A 14,760-nucleotide genomic window follows, 5' to 3' on the forward strand; every position below is an offset into this window, starting at 1 on the left:
AGACCTTCCAGTTCCCCGGAAATTTTGCGAGTCTGATGGTTGCGCGAGAGTGTTTTTTTTTTGAGTGATAGAAACAAGCTGACAAATCTCGCACATTTCACGAGCAGATCCCCCAATACGCGTATTAAAACGGGTAAGTAACGCTTCATTATTCGTAAGCGCTCTTAAAGCTACCGTGAATGTAATAAATGGCGCCAACCAGAATATAGTGGCACCCTGCTCGGCCTCGCGAAGTTGTTAGCTTAGCTTGAGCCGAACAGGCTACGTTTAATCCAAGCTAGCTACATTGTTGTTTATTTTTGTATCTCCAGCCACTTTGCACCAGGAATATGTCTGACAGCGAGGATAGCGACTTCTCTGACAACCAGAGTGAACGAAGCAGCGACGGAGAGGCCGAGGAGGTGGAGGAGGTATGCTAATGCTAACAGAGCTTCAGCTGTATGCTAACAATAACATTGACCAATTGTCCGTACTGGCTGCAACGTCAAAATGAACCCAAACCATGCAAACATCATACATTATATGCAATGGGAAAGTGCTGCAAATGCTGCATTCATAGAAGCATGTCACACTGATTGTAAGGAGGTTTTAGCACAAAGCACAAACCTTTTCTAAGAATAGGAATATGCACCGCACATTCAACATTTTGACTAGAAAATTAATTTAACTGCATGCGGTACATCACTGCCGCTTATTAGTCCTACTGTGGATTAGTTCACATGTCACAGGACCAAATAGCAGATAATAGAGTATTGTCAACCTCACTGTTTTGTAATCCAGTCCATAACCCAGATCGAGTGCAAACAGACTATGCTATTTGGTCATTTTTACGACTGTGACGAACTGAATGCTCCACACTTTGCCTTCAATGGGTTTAATATGACACAGCAACATGTATTAAACACAAATTGTTTTTCTCTTGGACAGTCCATATTAGAAACTGATATTCAGGATTTGATGAAGAGTTTTAGAGCTGACAATGGTGCAGAGATGTTCGGGAAAGGCAGCCAGTACCGAGCCAAAATGAGCTCCAATCACCACAGGGTTTGTCTTGACATTTAGGAGGAAGCGGCAAGTCCAGTGGGCAGTGACAAGGTAGCTGAGGAGGAGGGTGAGGACTTGGATGAGGATGAGTATGATGAAGAGGAGGAAGAAGACGACGAGGACCGTCCCAGGAAGAAGCCGCGACATGGCGGGTTCATCTTGGATGAAGCTGGTACGAACAGCCCATCTTCCTCCTGTTTTTTTTCCCACCTTCAACCTGTTTTGTCTCTCTCTAAACACTGCCCTTTTTTCTAACCCCCAGATGTGGACGATGAGTATGAGGATGAGGAAGAGCAGTGGGAGGTTGGAGCAGAGGACATCCTGGAGAAGGGTGAGGAACTAAATACATGTAATAGGCTTTCCCAGTGGGAGTTAAATATCTGAATGACGGTCACAAACACAGCAGGGCTGTGTCGTCGTGAAAAGAATGAACACAGGCTTTGTTTTGATGAAGGCACTAATATAAACTGCTGTGAAGAATGCGTGTTGTCTGACCCCTGAACTCTCTTTGTGTCGTTGGTGCCAAGATAATAATTTCCGTTCATTTGTTTAAAAGTGTCCAAGCTACAGAATAACATTTCGGTGATTCTTATTTTTGCTCAGTTAATATGTTCTCCCCATGCATGCGTGGGTTTTCTCCGGGTACTCCGGTTTTCTCCCACATTCCAAAAACATGCTAGGTTAATTGACGACTCTAAATTGTCCATAGGTATGAATGTGAGTGTGAATGGTTGTTTGTCTATATGTGCCCTGTGATTGACTGGCGACCAGTCCAGCGTGTACCTCGCCTCTCGCCTCTCGCCCGAAGACAGCTGGGATAGGCTCCAGCACCCCGGCGACCCTCGTGAGGAAAAAGCGGTAGAAAATGAATGAATGAATAATATGATAGAAATATTTGCTGAATGCCCATCACAAATGTGAAACCAGACTCCTCCCCATTATATAGTGTATTCATAATAAAATGACGGACACATAAACCTCTGTTGGATGAAGTAAAGTATGTCTGCTGGGTGAACATATTAACAAGGTCTAAGTTCTCCCAAATGTTTCTCATGTGGTCAGTAAAAGTTTTATTTAGGCCATACAGAAGACTTTGCTCAGGTGGTCAACCTTGGCAATATTGTCTTCATCCATGACACCATGCAAGAAGCCAAACCCTAACTATGGCTACAACTCATGTATGTGAAAGCTGGAACACTAGAAGAGCATTGTTAGTAGTTCCGTGCATTGACATGGTGCCAACACGGACTTGTGTCTACAGTCATTAATGTCTGCTTTGTTTTTCTCCCGTCATGGTTTGTGCTGCCTCTGCCCGACTCCACCCTGATGATTTTCTCTTTCCCTCGACATTCTCCCACGTCAATATCTTTCTTCTCATCTTCTTCCTCACCAACTTCATCCTCCACCTTTCCTTGTGTTACGCCTCAACCCTCATGTAACTCTCCCCGCTGCTCGCCCTCACCCTAATCCTCCTTCCTTCTTCCTCTGTGGCCGTGCTCCTACACAGAGGAGGCTGAAGGTAAGTCTTGTCTTCATCGCTCACAAAACACTTTAATTGTCATTGTGTTCAAGCTCTTCTTCTCTGCCTGCTTCTTTAAGCGTCCAACATCGACCATGTGGTCCTCGATGACGATCATTCTGGTTCCAGAAGGCTGCAGAACCTCTGGAGGTGACATCACATGACTTACATTTAGAGGGGACTATTTATTTGACTCTGGAAAAACATATTTTTTTGTGACGCACAGAGACTCACGAGAGGAGGCGCTCGGGGAATACTACATGAGGAAGTATGCCAAGTCCTCAGGAGGCGAGCGGTGAGTATTTTTTTGGCTCCATGTTTTCTGTTCTGTTTTTTAAACTTCTGACACTTTCCTAGCTAAAGTTCTCAGCAAAATTATAAGTTTTTTGCTCACTTTTCATGCCCTTGCTATGTAAGTGAAACCTTTCGCCACTATTATTCCAGTGTAGGTACAGGCCGACAGTCACTATTATATATTTAATGTCTTAATTATTCAAAGAAAAGTGCTGTATTTTTAATTTACAAGACTATGTTAAAAGCGATTATTCCAATGCAGATAGATGGAGTTTGTTTTTTTATTCTGTGGTGTGTAGCTACTCTCGAGGGTCCGAGGAGCTCTCTGACGACATCACACAACAGCAGCTACTTCCTGGAGTCAAGTATGTAAACGGCAAACCCACCAATCAGAAACAAGATGACCCAAAGCAAGTTGTTTGACTCTTAAACTGTGTTTGTCAACATCAGGGATCCTAATCTGTGGACAGTCAAGTGTAAGGTGGGAAGCCTTCAACTCCTCATTTCATCACACACACACACACCCAACACATGCAAACTCAGGGTGTCATACTCTATCTTCTCAGATTGGGGAGGAGAGGGCCACGGCCATCGCGTTGATGAGGAAATTTATCGCCTATCAGTTTACTGACACAGTAAGAAATGCTGCGGCAGAGAGTCCGTTTTCCATTTTGTGCACACAGTGTGAAGTTTAAAGCTTAACTGTCATTCCCACAGCCGCTTCAGATCAAGTCTGTGGTGGCCCCGGACCATGTGAAGGGCTACATCTATGTGGAGTCCTACAAGCAGCCGCACGTCAAAGCGGCCATCGAGGGCATTGGAAACCTTCGCATGGGCTTGTGGAACCAGCAGATGGTTCCCATCAAGGAAATGACAGATGTCCTTAAAGTGGTCAAAGAGGTCACCAACCTGAAGCCCAAATCCTGGGTCAGGCTCAAGCGAGGCCTATACAAAGACGACATCGCACAGGTACTCCTGGGAACACTCGGTTACCTGGGCAACACATCAGTTAGGCGTGTCCCGATACAGCCTTTTCACTTCTGATCCAATACTGATTTTGTAGCTTTGAATATCGGCCGATACTGAGTCGATATCAACATGACTAATGTGCATTTCTATTGTTTATTTTACAGCGTGGAATATTAGAAAAGCACAAGTCAACCATACTTTTGGCTTGTTTTGCAATGTGTGATATTAGACCAGGCTTGATGGAGTGATATTACGCAGAGAACAATGGCCAGTATGTATGAGGGAAAACTACCCATTTACTTCTTTATGCATGTGCTGTATAGTTCTTCTTGTGCCACATCACTGACGGCTGACATTCCTGCTACTTTGTTAGCATGCTAGCAAACGGACAGTGAGAGTCTGGAATTGGAGTGCCAATATTGGAGTTTTGAGATGCAGGCTGATATAATTATTTGTATTTATTTATTTATTTATTTTGCTTATATCGGCCCGACATCGATATCAGAGCGGGGCATCCCTAACATTAGTTTGAGTAGAAGAAAAAAAGTTGTTTTAAAGTCAGTGCATTTCTTTTGCTTGATCTGCAGGTGGACTATGTCGAGCCGAGCCAGAACACCATCTCCCTGAAGATGATCCCTCGCATTGACCTGGACCGCATCAAGGCCAAGATGAGCTTGGTAGGTTGAGGTTTCACACACACACACACACACACACACACCAGGTCAGTCACTTAAACCTCTTTTTGTTTGTGTGCAGAAAGACTGGTTTGCTAAGAGGAAGAAGTTCAAGAGACCTGCTCAGAGGCTGTTTGATGCTGAAAAGATCAGGTAAGCACTCACAGGTTGCCTACTAATTTCTTCTAAAATCAATATGACGAAGCCAAATAGAAACAGGGCCGTCTGTTGGACTGTTTGACTATTTTATTGGCAGGTCTCTGGGAGGGGAGGTTAGCCATGATGGAGACTTCATGATCTTCGAGGGGAACCGTTACAGCCGCAAGGGATTTCTGTTCAAGAGCTTTGCCATGTCGGCTGTGGTGAGCAAGAAGCCCTTCACTTTCTTCACTAAAACATCCTTCAATTCAGCGCAAGCCCATTACATTCTGTGTGCACATATAATTTGATACAATGCAGTATATGCGTCCTCTTGAGACAGATCACAGACGGTGTGAAGCCCACTCTGTCAGAGCTGGAGAAGTTTGAAGACCAGCCGGAGGGAATTGACCTCGAGGTGGTCACAGAGTCAGGTGTGCGAGGCGGCCACTGAGGATGTTAAGACCTGTACCTGCAAGTGTCGGCTGGCTACAAGTGTGCATGTGTTTTTGCAGGTAAGGAGCGAGAGCACAACCTGCAGGCAGGTGACAACGTGGAGGTGTGTGAGGGGGAGTTGATCAACTTGCAGGGAAAGATCCTGAGTGTGGACGGCAACAAGATCACCATCATGCCCAAGCATGAAGACCTGAAGGTACACACATCCACCATATGAACAATACATTCGCCACAATCCTCAGTCCCAAAAATGCAACCTCGCTACAGGACCCCCTGGAGTTCCCGGCTCACGAGTTAAAGAAATACTTCCGCATGGGCGACCACGTGAAGGTGATCGCCGGGCGTTATGAAGGTGACACGGGGCTCATCGTACGAGTGGAGGAAAACTTTGTCATCCTCTTCTCCGACCTCACCATGCACGAGGTTCCTGCTTGTCTCCATCACACACTAGTTATTGGAGTCCAGAGTCAGCCTCATGAGCCCGAGCTGCTTGTCTTTTCCTGCCCGCAGCTGAAGGTGTTGCCCAGGGATCTGCAACTCTGCTCAGAAACGGCGTCTGGCGTTGACGCGGGGGGCCAGCACGAGTGGGGGGAGCTGGTGCAGCTGGACCCGCAGACGGTGGGAGTCATTGTGCGGCTGGAGAGGGAGACGTTTCAGGTGATTTGTCCACACATGGCAGCCGAAGAGATGTGATCAAGTGATGCCACCGAGACCTTCCCTTCACAGGTGTTGAACATGCACGGGAAAGTGCTGACAGTGCGTCACCAGGCGGTCAACCGCAAGAAGGACAACCGCTTTGCTGTGGCACTGGACTCGGAGCAAAACAATATCCACGTCAAAGACATCGTCAAGGTTATTGACGGCCCGCACTCGGTAAGGATGTAATGTAACTCGGCAATGGCTACCATTAAATTTCACGCTTTCACACTAAAATTCAAAGTCTGTGCCACCTCCAGGGCCGTGAAGGCGAGATTCGCCATCTTTTCCGAGGATTCGCCTTTCTGCATTGTAAGAAACTCGTGGAGAATGGAGGAATGTTTGTTTGCAAGACCCGGCACCTCGTGTTGGCCGGTGGCTCCAAGGTCAGCCCCTTGTTGCCCGACGTTCATACACTTGCATTTTCTGCTCACATGCACGCCGCCATCGGTTGATCAACTAGCTAAACGCATTTTTGACACAGTTGATTGTGTCTTTCAGCCCAGAGACGTGACCAACTTCACAGTGGCAGGATTCGCTCCCATGAGCCCTCGCATCAGTAGCCCCATGCACCATGGCGGTGGCGGTAAGTGACTCCTTCTGGCTGATTAAATGTGCCCCTCAGTGGCAACGACAGGTTCCTTTCACCTTCGGGCCTCTGGGTGTTTGACGCAAGTGTCATCACCCTGCAGGTGCACAGCAACGAGGGGGAGGAGGAGGCGGTATGGGGCGGGGCCGAGGTCGAAGAGACAACGAGCTGATCGGTCAGACAGTTCGCATCTCTCAGGGACCTTATAAAGGTAACAAAGGTCACAATAACAAAGCCAGGGTGTTTGTATTTCATCTCCAATGGAAGCTGTGGACATGTCCCAGGTTACATTGGTGTGGTGAAGGATGCCACAGAGTCAACAGCCAGGGTGGAGCTTCACTCCACCTGTCAGACCATCTCAGTAGACAGACAGCGCTTAACCACCATGTGAGTCACAATTATCGAACTTTTTTGGTTTGTTTTTTCCCCACCGTTTGCAACACAATGTTGTAACATGGATCCATACTCCTCCTGTCCATCAGGGGCGCACAGAAACACACTGGAATGACCTCCACCCACGGGCGCACCCCCATGTATGGCTCAGGCTCTAGGACGCCCATGTGCGGCTCTCAGACGCCGCTGCATGACGGTGAGATGCTTACAATGTGATTGGCTAAGGGCGATGCCACTCTCATGCACACCCTTTTCTCCTCACCAGGAAGCCGCACACCTCACAGCGGCTCGCAGACGCCACTGCATGATGGGAGCAGAACGCCCGGCCAGAGCGGAGCATGGGACCCCAACAACCCCAACACACCTTCAAGGTGAGGTGTACATACACACACACACACATAATCAGGGTTCTCACAGCTGATTGAAAATGATTTTAATGGTAATGGTCTTGTCTCTTCAGGAACGATGAGGAGTATGACTTTGGCTATGATGACGAACCCTCGCCCTCCCCTCAGGGCTACGGGGGGACACCAAACCCACAGACACCAGGTTACCCAGAAGTCCCTTCCCCACAGGTCAACAATCAGTACAACCCTCAGACGCCTGGCACACCTGCTATGTGAGTACTGTCTGATGGACACAGGCTTTTATTTCTCCTCTTCCATTCCAATACATTCCAAATGTCACCATGTGCCCATGCAGGTACAACACGGAGCAATATTCCCCCTACGCCGCCCCCTCCCCTCAAGGTTCCTACCAGCCTAGTCCTAGTCCTCAGAGCTACCACCAGGTGGCACCTTCACCTGTGGGCTACCAGAACACACACTCGCCAGCCAGCTACCATCCAACCCCTTCACCCATGGCCTACCAGGTAACGTCCTTCCTTTTCATTTTCATTGCAGCATGACTGCAGCTTACCTACGCTGTAAACAACAGGAAGACTGTACACATGTAACCCTCGTCTTTGCCACAGGCCAGTCCCAGTCCAAGTCCAGTCGGCTACAGCCCCATGACCCCCGGAGCGCCCTCTCCTGGTGGCTACAACCCTCACACTCCAGGTTCAAACATCGAGCAGGGCGGCAGCGACTGGGTGACCACTGATATCCTGGTTCGGGTCAAGGACTCCTTTATGGACCTGATGGGACAGACGGGGGTCATCAGGAGTGTCACGGTGAGAAACATGAATATCTTGTTGTCGCCATCGGTTACTGATCAGTGAATGTGTTGCTGTGAGGCACGGAGCATCAAGTCAGCTCGAGGTAGGAGAGAGGAGAAGATACGACACAATGATTGACATCACGCAGCAGAATAAGGCCCTGTCCACATGGAAATGTACCTGGGATTTTTTGGGAGGCTAAAATAATGTAATACACAAGGCAGACCTATGTAAGGCACTGTAAGAAGATACGTACACGGAACCACGTGACACACCAAACTATAGAAGAAGAAAGAATACATGTGCACTTGAAATATTCCGATATTATAGTGCTGTGTCGGCTTTTCACTTCTGGTCACATGGTGGCGACGGGCTGGCGACGTCATCGTTTTCAGAAAGTAGCAGCTTTATTGTCTACACGCCACTGACAAGCTGACGTCTTCAGATTTTCTTACTCTGCATGCCGTTTTGAACAAAATACCATTTCAGGGCGCCCAGAACCAAGTTTCCATGTGGATGAAAGGCTGAAACGAAGAATACACTTTACTGTTTTGACCTGAGAACATTTACAGAGAAACAGAGAACGCATGGCAGAACCTGCTCGTCTCTCATTTCCCCCTGGTTGTGTGTAATTGTACAGCTGCTGCCTTTTAAAGCAGAGGGCGTATGTCTATGATGATCCCAGCAAATGGCTTCAGTGTTTTGTTTGTTTTCTTATTCTGTTAATGTATTTATCCCTAAAATTCAGGTTCTCATCAAATGGTAATAATAATAATAAATAATAATAAAATAATATAATATAAATAATAATAAAAATAATCAAATCCTGAGAGCATTTTTCTATGAAAAAGAAACATCCAAAGGGGATAATTAAATACTTGCATCACTAAGAGGAGGACTTGTCTTCTCCTGTTTGCAGGGTGGGATGTGCTCTGTGTTCATGCAGGAGTCTGAGAAGGTGGTCAGCGTCAGCAGCGACCACCTGGAGCCAGTCACCCCCACCAAGAACGACAAAGTTAGTGCTTCCGGACAAACTACTTTGACCTTCTCTTTTGCCGTGTCATTAAAGCGATGTGAAAGCAGTCTGGGATGTTTTGTGTGGTTGCAGGTGAAAGTCATTCTGGGGGAACACCGCGAGGCGACAGGGACCTTGCTGAGCATCGATGGCGACGACGGCATTGTACGCAAAGTGCTTGACAAGCAGCTCATGATCCTCAACCTGAGGTTCCTAGGATGTCTGGGCCACTGAGGTCCACACACAGCCCTGTCTGTGTCCTCCCTCTCACACTTCACATGGATTTGTGTGGCTTATCAGAATTTTACTGCCCAGATAAATGTTTATGTATCCTTCTGTTTTTATTTTATGTTTGCATCTTTTTGTTTGATTCGGTTAGTTTTTAGTTACCATGATTTCAATAAACTGTCAACAGGCCAACACACATTGTCTTTTTTTTTTTTTTTTTTTTTTTTTTTTTTACTCAGCTTGTAAAAGGGACCAAAAGGACAGGCGTTATTTGTGTAAGTACAAGGTTGCGGAGGTGTGGAAGCAGCTTCTGGCGCTGTGGTGTCAGTCGCAGGGTTGCTGCGGCCGCTGATGGTCGATGGGGAAGTAGTAGAAGGAGCCCTCTGTCGGGCAAGGGTGTCCTTTGTAAATGGCTGTGGTCCTCGGGTGGTCGTCATGGTGATCACAGCCCACAGTCATGTTGCGAGACAGACGAATCTTCACCTGAAACCACACTTCTCGTTCCTGAAGGGGGGGGTCACAGACAAGGTTTGTTTTTTTTCTTCTTCCATGTGTCGCATAGCTAAAACTGCATCTCAAGAGCAACGTTTCTCTTACATCCTCATGGAATGATGTTAACGGTGATGTAACGGAGGAGGCGGAGCTAGCAGCCATCACATTTAGCCTATAGATTTGATTTACCTGGTCGTCTGTGATACACTGGATCTCACACTTGTCACCGATTAGTGGAACCAGAACGTTCAACACCTCAGACAGCTGTCAGTACACACACACACACACAGATTTGAGTGTCCTTCAAAGATAACTGAGATGATTTTGGCATCACATTCGTTACAGGAAGTTGTTACCTTATAGGGCCGTTCACAGGATGGCTTGATCCCACCATACTCCAATGCTCTGCAACATACAAGTGCAGCTTGTAATAAAACATGTCCAAGGGGTGTCATGGTAACGTGTGTGTGTGTTAACTTTTGTAGGTTGAAGTGTTGCCGCAGTTTCAGGCACTTCTGGAAGTATTGGAGCGGAGAGTTGAGTCCCTCCACACACGCCGCACACACGCCATGCTTCTTCCACTCATCCTTCCTGGTGCACATACACACACACACACACACACACACACACTGATGGTCTTTTGTATTCAATTGGATGCTTCACAAAAAGTGACTTCCTGTCTCTGTAGTGCCGTGCTTCCTAAAAACATGGCCACTACAGCTTGTCTGATGGTTCGCACCAGAATTGGAAGTTGGATTTGCTTTTGACTAAAGATGGCCACTCTTCTTCCAGAAGCTCCTGCACCTCCTGGGGGGGACGACATGAAGCAATCATCTGTCAGCACCTCAGCACAGTCGTCTGTGGGCGTCTCACCTGAACGTCGGACAAGAAGATGGGCCAGCAGCTGCAGCATCTCATCACCTTCATGGGCCTGAAAGCACAGACAGACGGCACGGCGTCAGCAGGAGAGATGAAAGGTGGGGCCTTGACTAACTTGATGGTGTTTACCACAGGCCGTGAATCAACCACTTGTTGACACGGGGAGGAATACTGCACAGAGAAATGTTGTCTAGAGACTAGAGACAGAAGGAAACACCAACATCATTTCCTGAATGGTCAAAAAAACCTCTCCTTCCTTCCATAATTTCCTGTAATGCATCCTTGCTCGCATCTAGCTTCCTTCGTTTTCTTTCTTCTTCTCCATATCTTACATCACCACTTTTCTCCTCCTTTCCTTCACTACACTTGACTTATGTTATGAGTGAATGTTTAGTAGTGAGGATGAAGAGAAACACCTGACAGAAGCCTCCAGGCCACTGCAGCGTGAACGTGAGACAAGTCCAAGAACAAGGCAAACCATCGCTCAGCTCTTGGTATGGTCTGCCATGTTTGTAGTCTTCACGTTCAGCAGTGCCGTCAGACAGCAAAGCTGCAGGACTCAGACACACCACCAGAGGCAGCAGCCAGCAGAACATCTTCGGTTCTTCAGAAGATTGAAAAAAGTACAATTTTATTGTCATTTCCGATGAAAATTGATCTTCCAATTCCATATAATAACTCAAAACATAAGACAGTTCTGGTCCATGGTGTTTTCATGCAAGAGCAGCTATACTTCTCTGATTGAGGCAATTCTTTTTGCTTTCACATTTTCATGTTCATTTTTGAGTTCTAACTATATTTTAACTTTGGGTTTGTTGCTTGTTGTTGCTCACTGCGAACTCGAACCTGTTCATACTGGACTCCAGTTGACTGGACACAGGATGGGCAGCTGCCCTTCTCAGTTTTTTGCTTGTTTCTTCAACGTTTTTCCCTTTTATGATGGACTATCTTAGTAATAGCATTTGGTTGTACATGACTTCTACTTATGCGTACCTGTATGCCCGTTTGCCCCCCATCTCTTTGAGTCCATGACTACAACAACCGTATATGACATCATGTGACACCCAGTGATAGGGGTGTTATTTCATGTCTAGAGGGCTCTAATAATGCTAATAATGTTCAAACTCAAGGTCGTAAACAGTTTTTCTATGCTCTAACTATAAACATATGTATATATGTATGTATGTACGTATATATGTGTGTATACATATGTATATATATACTATGTGTTATATATGATATATATATGGTATAGTTAGAGCATAGAAAACCTGTTTACGACGTTGAGTTTGAACATTATTAGCATTATTATATATATATGCGTATAGAGCATTTAAAGCATCCCGTTTAGAGTAGAGTAGAAAGTAATAAGATAAGCGTCATGTACTGTAGATCAGATAAAGTCACAAAGAAATAGGAAGCTTACCAGAAAGATGGCATTGATGTACTGAGCTTTGTGCATGTTCACACCGGCTTCGCTTTCGAGAAAAAAAGGGAAGTTGAAGTTGTGGGGGAGGGGGGTATAAACACAAAAACTATTATACTTTCTCCTGTGAATAAGCCAGAAGTGAGCACGCTTAGAAAAGGTCAGTGCTTTGGCTCACAGCTTCACAATCAAATGAAGACAAAAATGCTAATGGTTTATTTGGAACATACAATACATAAGGCTACACTGACATATACATATATATGTATACATATATCAGAGGGTGGGCAGCAAGAATATAATATAATATTGATAGTATTGATAACATTGTTTGCATCAGTATCGGATCTGTTTCTGAGTTTCTATTCGGGCTGTCAGACATTGACATTGTTGTGATGTTAAGAGTGTCCCTGAATGCATCTCACGGTCATCTAGTGACTGCTGAGTGTCGTTCCAAGGCTGAAAAGACTTGAGAGGCGTTTGTGAGTTGGAGTTAGTCATAAATAGTCTTGCACTGTGTTGATGTGTTTGGTCAGAATAAAGTTATGAAAGAGCGTCAGACACTGTGGGGAGCGACACTGTGCCATTGTATTGTGTGTGTGTGTGTGTTTTTGTTGTGTTCTTCAAATTGTGTACAAATTCAGGGAATACGTTTTTGGACAATGGAGGACTCTGGGGGTAAAAAGGTCAAAGATTTTATAGTTTGTTTGTACTTCTTTGGCAGTAAAAGAATTGCAAGTGAAAAAGTAAACACAAACCAACTTTGAATTTTGTGATTTCACTGTATATGTAAGTATTTTTTTTAATGAATACGGCCTTTTAGTAAAAAACAAACAAACAAAAACAATCACACACATAAGCAGATTGCACATATTTTTACCAAATGAACAAAAATACAAATATAAGTAATTCGGACAATTTCATGATATGGAGTATTTTACACTGGTCATTTGGTGACAGTAATGTTTGGTCAGACACACAAGCACCAGACTCGATCGCTGCAACAGCAAGCACTTATTGCAGGTTTGCATGAACTCAACTTTCTGTCCCCCTGTAACCTGTTTTTAAGTCTACTATATTGGGTAATATGAGTGTAAACGTGAATATAGGGGTGCAATTTCATGTCTACAAGGCTCTAATTATGTTAAAACATTATTCAGAAGATTTATATGCTCTAACTACAAACATACATATTTGATGTATAAATAAGGAACGTTACTGGCTTTGCGTAATAAAGAGATAAATGTGTAATAGCGGATGAATAACTTGGATTGGGGATAATGATATTATTTACATACTGTAAATAACAGTACTGTAAATAACAGTATAACAATACATACTGTATTGTTCTACTGCTTCCCTAAATGTTCAACATTTTGCATTCAATTTGAATCATAAAGAGGAAAGAGAAGCAGACATAAGAGGAAGCTGTGTTTCTATTTGTCCCCTCCAGCGGACCATAGTTCACTGGCACACATTCACTTTGTGTGTGTGTGTGTGTGTGTGTGTGTGTGTCCTTGATAGGGTGAAGCAAAGTCAGCAACAGAGGACTTTTGACTGGCAGACATGAATCCGTTTGTGGTAAATGGTCTTTTCCTCGTCCTTGTGCATGCACTTCATGTGGAATACTTCTCTAAAAAGGTTTTACTTTCGGACACAAGATACAGTTGACCTTTACTCTGCGGCTCTTTAAAATAGACTGTGACGATAACATAGTTGAGTTCCATTTACTTCACCTTGGTTAGGGCTTCCATTGCAACAAATCAAATAAACATGACTTTCATTTTTACATTCCACCACTGACTGTTGTGTGTTTAGGATTATTGTTGCACGTGTCTTTGTTTACCAAGTGAAACCTTTCCAACTTGTGCTTCCAGAGACTTCCGGCTCTGCTCGGCCGGACCTTTAGTACGTCTAGCAGACATCTGAGGAACAAAGTTCCAGAAGCCCAGAAACTCTTCCAGGTTTGGTCAGGTTGTGACTTAACACGCTGCGACCTCTAGTGGCCGTCTGTCTCTAACACACCCTATGTTGTGTTATGTACGGTAACAGCAGGACAATGGACTGCCCGTCCACATCAAAGGGGGGGCAGGTGACGTCATTCTGTACCGCGCCACCATGACACTGACTATTGCTGGTTAGCACTTTTAACATTCAAATCACCGATTCGTTGTTTTTGGTAATGGTTTTGTTTATTTAGAACACTCATAACAAAGTGATACTTAAGCATATGTTTACACTGACTGTCAATGTTGTTCTCCATAGGATGTTGTTACTCCATGTACTGGCTGCTCGTGGCCTCCATGCCTCATAAGAAGGCTTAGATCTACCTGGGCTCCGTCTACTTCCTGCACAAGACTACTTATATGATGAGCGGCAGTGTTCTGTGTTCCTAGAAATGTCTGAAATGACCACATTCTTCTTACTTTGCTGATAACGCTCACATCCTCACTTGTGGAATAACCACTAATAAAGTCTACATCGACCTCATGTGAAAAGGAATTGGACCTGTGTTCACTCGCCTGCTAACCTCAACCTTAGCTAACCATTTTAGACCAAAGGTGACACACTGATGCGTCGATGTTTTTAAATTGATGTCAGTCAAATATTTTAATCATCATTAGATGTCTTTATACTTCACTATTGCATAGTATTGTCAGTTAAATATAATTCAAATATGTGTCTTTATTGTTTAACTGCATCAGCACCACTGGTGGACACGAGAGGGCGCCATTTACACATAAAACACTACACACTGCCTTCAAGTCAATTTACAAAAACTTCACCTGTTA

The 14,760-nt window shown here is 45.0% G+C and overlaps 3 protein-coding genes across 7 annotated transcripts; 2 read left to right on the forward strand and 1 right to left on the reverse strand.

The window, feature by feature from the left end:
- The first annotated feature begins 10 nt into the window (after positions 1-10).
- supt5h (SPT5 homolog, DSIF elongation factor subunit) lies at positions 11-9,363 on the forward strand. Of its 2 annotated transcripts, XM_058079580.2 has the most exons (30): positions 11-133; positions 312-410; positions 1,063-1,216; positions 1,307-1,375; positions 2,552-2,563; positions 2,644-2,713; positions 2,790-2,858; positions 3,157-3,222; positions 3,308-3,338; positions 3,424-3,492; positions 3,575-3,826; positions 4,414-4,503; positions 4,583-4,653; positions 4,757-4,862; positions 4,982-5,072; positions 5,154-5,290; positions 5,362-5,517; positions 5,605-5,751; positions 5,821-5,967; positions 6,051-6,176; positions 6,292-6,376; positions 6,483-6,590; positions 6,664-6,766; positions 6,862-6,968; positions 7,038-7,143; positions 7,233-7,391; positions 7,475-7,643; positions 7,746-7,943; positions 8,848-8,943; positions 9,037-9,363. In XM_058079580.2, exons 2-30 carry the CDS (start codon positions 330-332, stop codon positions 9,175-9,177), a joined length of 3,216 nt encoding a protein of 1,071 aa, XP_057935563.2. In that variant the 5' UTR covers positions 11-133; positions 312-329; the 3' UTR covers positions 9,178-9,363. The 2 variants fall into 2 exon arrangements, with proteins under 2 accessions (XP_057935563.2, XP_057935564.2); XM_058079581.2 differs by lacking the exon at positions 2,552-2,563.
- On the reverse strand, positions 8,958-11,141 carry rnaset2l (ribonuclease T2, like). 2 transcript variants are annotated; one of them, XM_058079643.2, is made up of 8 exons: positions 10,959-11,141; positions 10,672-10,739; positions 10,537-10,594; positions 10,403-10,470; positions 10,141-10,254; positions 10,020-10,068; positions 9,853-9,927; positions 8,958-9,675 (listed from the first exon to the last, which is right to left on the reverse strand). In XM_058079643.2, exons 1-8 carry the CDS (start codon positions 11,136-11,138, stop codon positions 9,496-9,498), a joined length of 792 nt encoding a protein of 263 aa, XP_057935626.2. In that variant the 5' UTR covers positions 11,139-11,141; the 3' UTR covers positions 8,958-9,495. The 2 variants fall into 2 exon arrangements, with proteins under 2 accessions (XP_057935626.2, XP_078648933.1); XM_078792807.1 differs by having other exon boundaries at positions 10,020-10,254.
- Positions 11,142-12,109: 968 nt separating this feature from the next.
- Positions 12,110-14,458, forward strand: cox7a1 (cytochrome c oxidase subunit 7A1). Of its 3 annotated transcripts, XM_078792575.1 has the most exons (5): positions 12,110-12,128; positions 13,493-13,549; positions 13,846-13,932; positions 14,021-14,105; positions 14,234-14,458. In XM_078792575.1, the coding sequence occupies exons 2-5, from the start codon at positions 13,535-13,537 to the stop codon at positions 14,290-14,292; spliced, it is 246 nt and encodes an 81-aa protein (XP_078648701.1). In that variant the 5' UTR covers positions 12,110-12,128; positions 13,493-13,534; the 3' UTR covers positions 14,293-14,458. The 3 variants fall into 3 exon arrangements, with proteins under 3 accessions (XP_078648701.1, XP_057935647.1, XP_078648702.1); XM_058079664.2 differs by lacking the exon at positions 12,110-12,128 and having other exon boundaries at positions 13,451-13,549; XM_078792576.1 differs by lacking the exon at positions 12,110-12,128 and having other exon boundaries at positions 13,451-13,549; positions 14,024-14,105.
- The last annotated feature ends 302 nt before the right edge of the window (positions 14,459-14,760 follow it).

The sequence above is a fragment of the Doryrhamphus excisus genome, linkage group LG8 (genome assembly GCF_037039965.1).
Source record: "Doryrhamphus excisus strain RoL-2023G ecotype Guam linkage group LG8, RoL_Dexc_Guam_v1.1, whole genome shotgun sequence".
Taxonomy (NCBI): Eukaryota; Metazoa; Chordata; class Actinopteri; order Syngnathiformes; family Syngnathidae; genus Doryrhamphus; species Doryrhamphus excisus.